This window comes from Gossypium arboreum, chromosome 11 (genome assembly GCF_025698485.1).
Source record: "Gossypium arboreum isolate Shixiya-1 chromosome 11, ASM2569848v2, whole genome shotgun sequence".
NCBI lineage: Eukaryota > Viridiplantae > Streptophyta > Magnoliopsida > Malvales > Malvaceae > Gossypium > Gossypium arboreum.
The window spans coordinates 11,096,302-11,098,134 of NC_069080.1; the positions used below are offsets into that span (position 1 = coordinate 11,096,302).

Here is a 1,833-nt window from a genome sequence, read left to right on the forward strand (position 1 = left end):
CTCGATTACCTACCTGTCTTGAAGATATACGGCTTCTATTAGAGCAACGGTCGGAAGCACAAGTAACTATTAAAAATATATATACATACATAATAAAATAGTGGATTCGTATTTAGTATTTAGTATTTTTTATTTAACTAATATTTCCATCATTTTTATATAGTTTCAATGGACACCATACGAGGATCTGGCAATTCGGGCAGTAATTCCAAATGAATACTTGCAAAATCCGAACGTTTGACACGTGAAAGTCCCATTGGTCAACTTTGCTATTGTAGAGATGCACCAACCAGGCAGAGTATTACGGCAATGTGGATTCCGACAACTGATTCCTGTAGCACCTGAGGTGTTGGATGATCATCACAAAATCGACTTACGGCAATTGCATACGGATTGACCGAGATTCTGGTCACACTATATCCAAATGTGGGAAGATCGGTATGATTATATACCTACTCGGGAATCGATCATCGTTCCAGAGTTGGCGTGCGTGCAGGAATACATGCCATGGTTTAGGATCCATGGCAAGCCATTTACTGTCAGAAGAGGAGAGGCAGCGACAATTGCGTGTCCAAAGGGAACGACGTGGCCCTTTAAATCCTAGAAGAAGGGACGACGACGCAGGCACATCAACAGCGCCCACACAATCACCCGGCCCAGGAACAGGACCTACACAGTCACTGGGCCCAACAGTTCAACCTTCGACACCCACAGCACAGCCTCTTCAGATGATGCCAGGTACGTATCCTAGCCCTTTTTATGTATCCTAGCCCTTATATGTTTCCTTTTTCTAGTCCTATGGCAGGTTGGAATGCATGGCCCGGTTCATCTCCATTTCCGATTACTTCGAGTGGACCGCTGATCTATAGGCAGCCGTCGCACGAGAGACCGCAGGAGAGGCCGTCGGGGAGCTCTTCTTTTTTCCAATCCCCATCACCTTATGGGTTTCAAACACCTCCGCCATTAATGATGCAAACACCTCCACAGCCACTATTCTATCAAGGCGGGTCATCCTCCCAACACCCACAACCAGAATCCTTGCTGGAGCAAGCACAACCCCCGCCGAAAGTTGGACAAAGGAGGAATCCAACGCGTAACCGTCGACGACCTTCATGTGGCACTGAATCCGACCAGCACGGACATTGATTTTTATTTTAATATATTTGTACAAACATTTTGAATCTTTTATATTATTTCTTGTAATTAGATAAAGGTTGTTTTAAATAAAGTAATTGTAATTTACTTTTATATTTTTAATAAAATGGAAATTATTTTAAATAAGGCAACATTTTGAATATTTTTATATTATTTCATGTAATTAGATAAAAGGTTGTTTTAAATAAAGTAATTATAATTTACTTTTATATTTTTAATAAAATGTAAATTATTTTAAATAAGGCAACATTTTGAATATTTTATATTATTTCATGTGATAATATAAAAGGTTGTTTTAAATAAAGTAATTATAATTTACTTTTATATTTTTAATAAAATGAAAATTATTTTAAATAAAGCAATATTTTGAATATTTTTATATTATTTCATGTAATAAAATAGAAATAATACAACATATTGACAATTACAACAACTATCAACTATTGCGATTTGGACATGATCTACTTGTATGGCCTGGGTTCCTACACCATCCACATAACTTCTGTTGATTGGTTGTTTCTCGGATATCCATATTGTTGCATATTCTAGTTGAGCAAGGTCGACCCTTTGGTTTACGCCGCAACTCTTTATCCGGTAACAGCTTAAACGGAGCAAGCGATACAGAAGCCACTTACGCTCATCTGGGACTGGTGGGAATATGTGTCTCTACAGGTTGTA

General features: G+C 38.2%; 1 protein-coding gene across 1 annotated transcript; it reads left to right on the forward strand.

The window, feature by feature from the left end:
• The first annotated feature begins 521 nt into the window (after positions 1-521).
• LOC108472375 (pollen-specific leucine-rich repeat extensin-like protein 4) lies at positions 522-1,146 on the forward strand. The gene is made up of 2 exons (XM_017773858.1): positions 522-738; positions 806-1,146. The coding sequence occupies exons 1-2, from the start codon at positions 522-524 to the stop codon at positions 1,144-1,146; spliced, it is 558 nt and encodes a 185-aa protein (XP_017629347.1).
• Positions 1,147-1,833: the final 687 nt, after the last annotated feature.

What these genes read in the sequence shown, in the direction of transcription:
- LOC108472375 (XM_017773858.1), top strand. Translation starts at nt 522, where the DNA reads ATGGCAAGCCATTTACTGTCAGAAGAGGAGAGGCAGCGACAATTGCGT. An exon ending in GCCTCTTCAGATGATGCCAG is followed by an intron (nt 739 to 805) that starts GTACGTATCCTA and finishes GTCCTATGGCAG; the next exon opens with GTTGGAATGCATGGCCCGGT.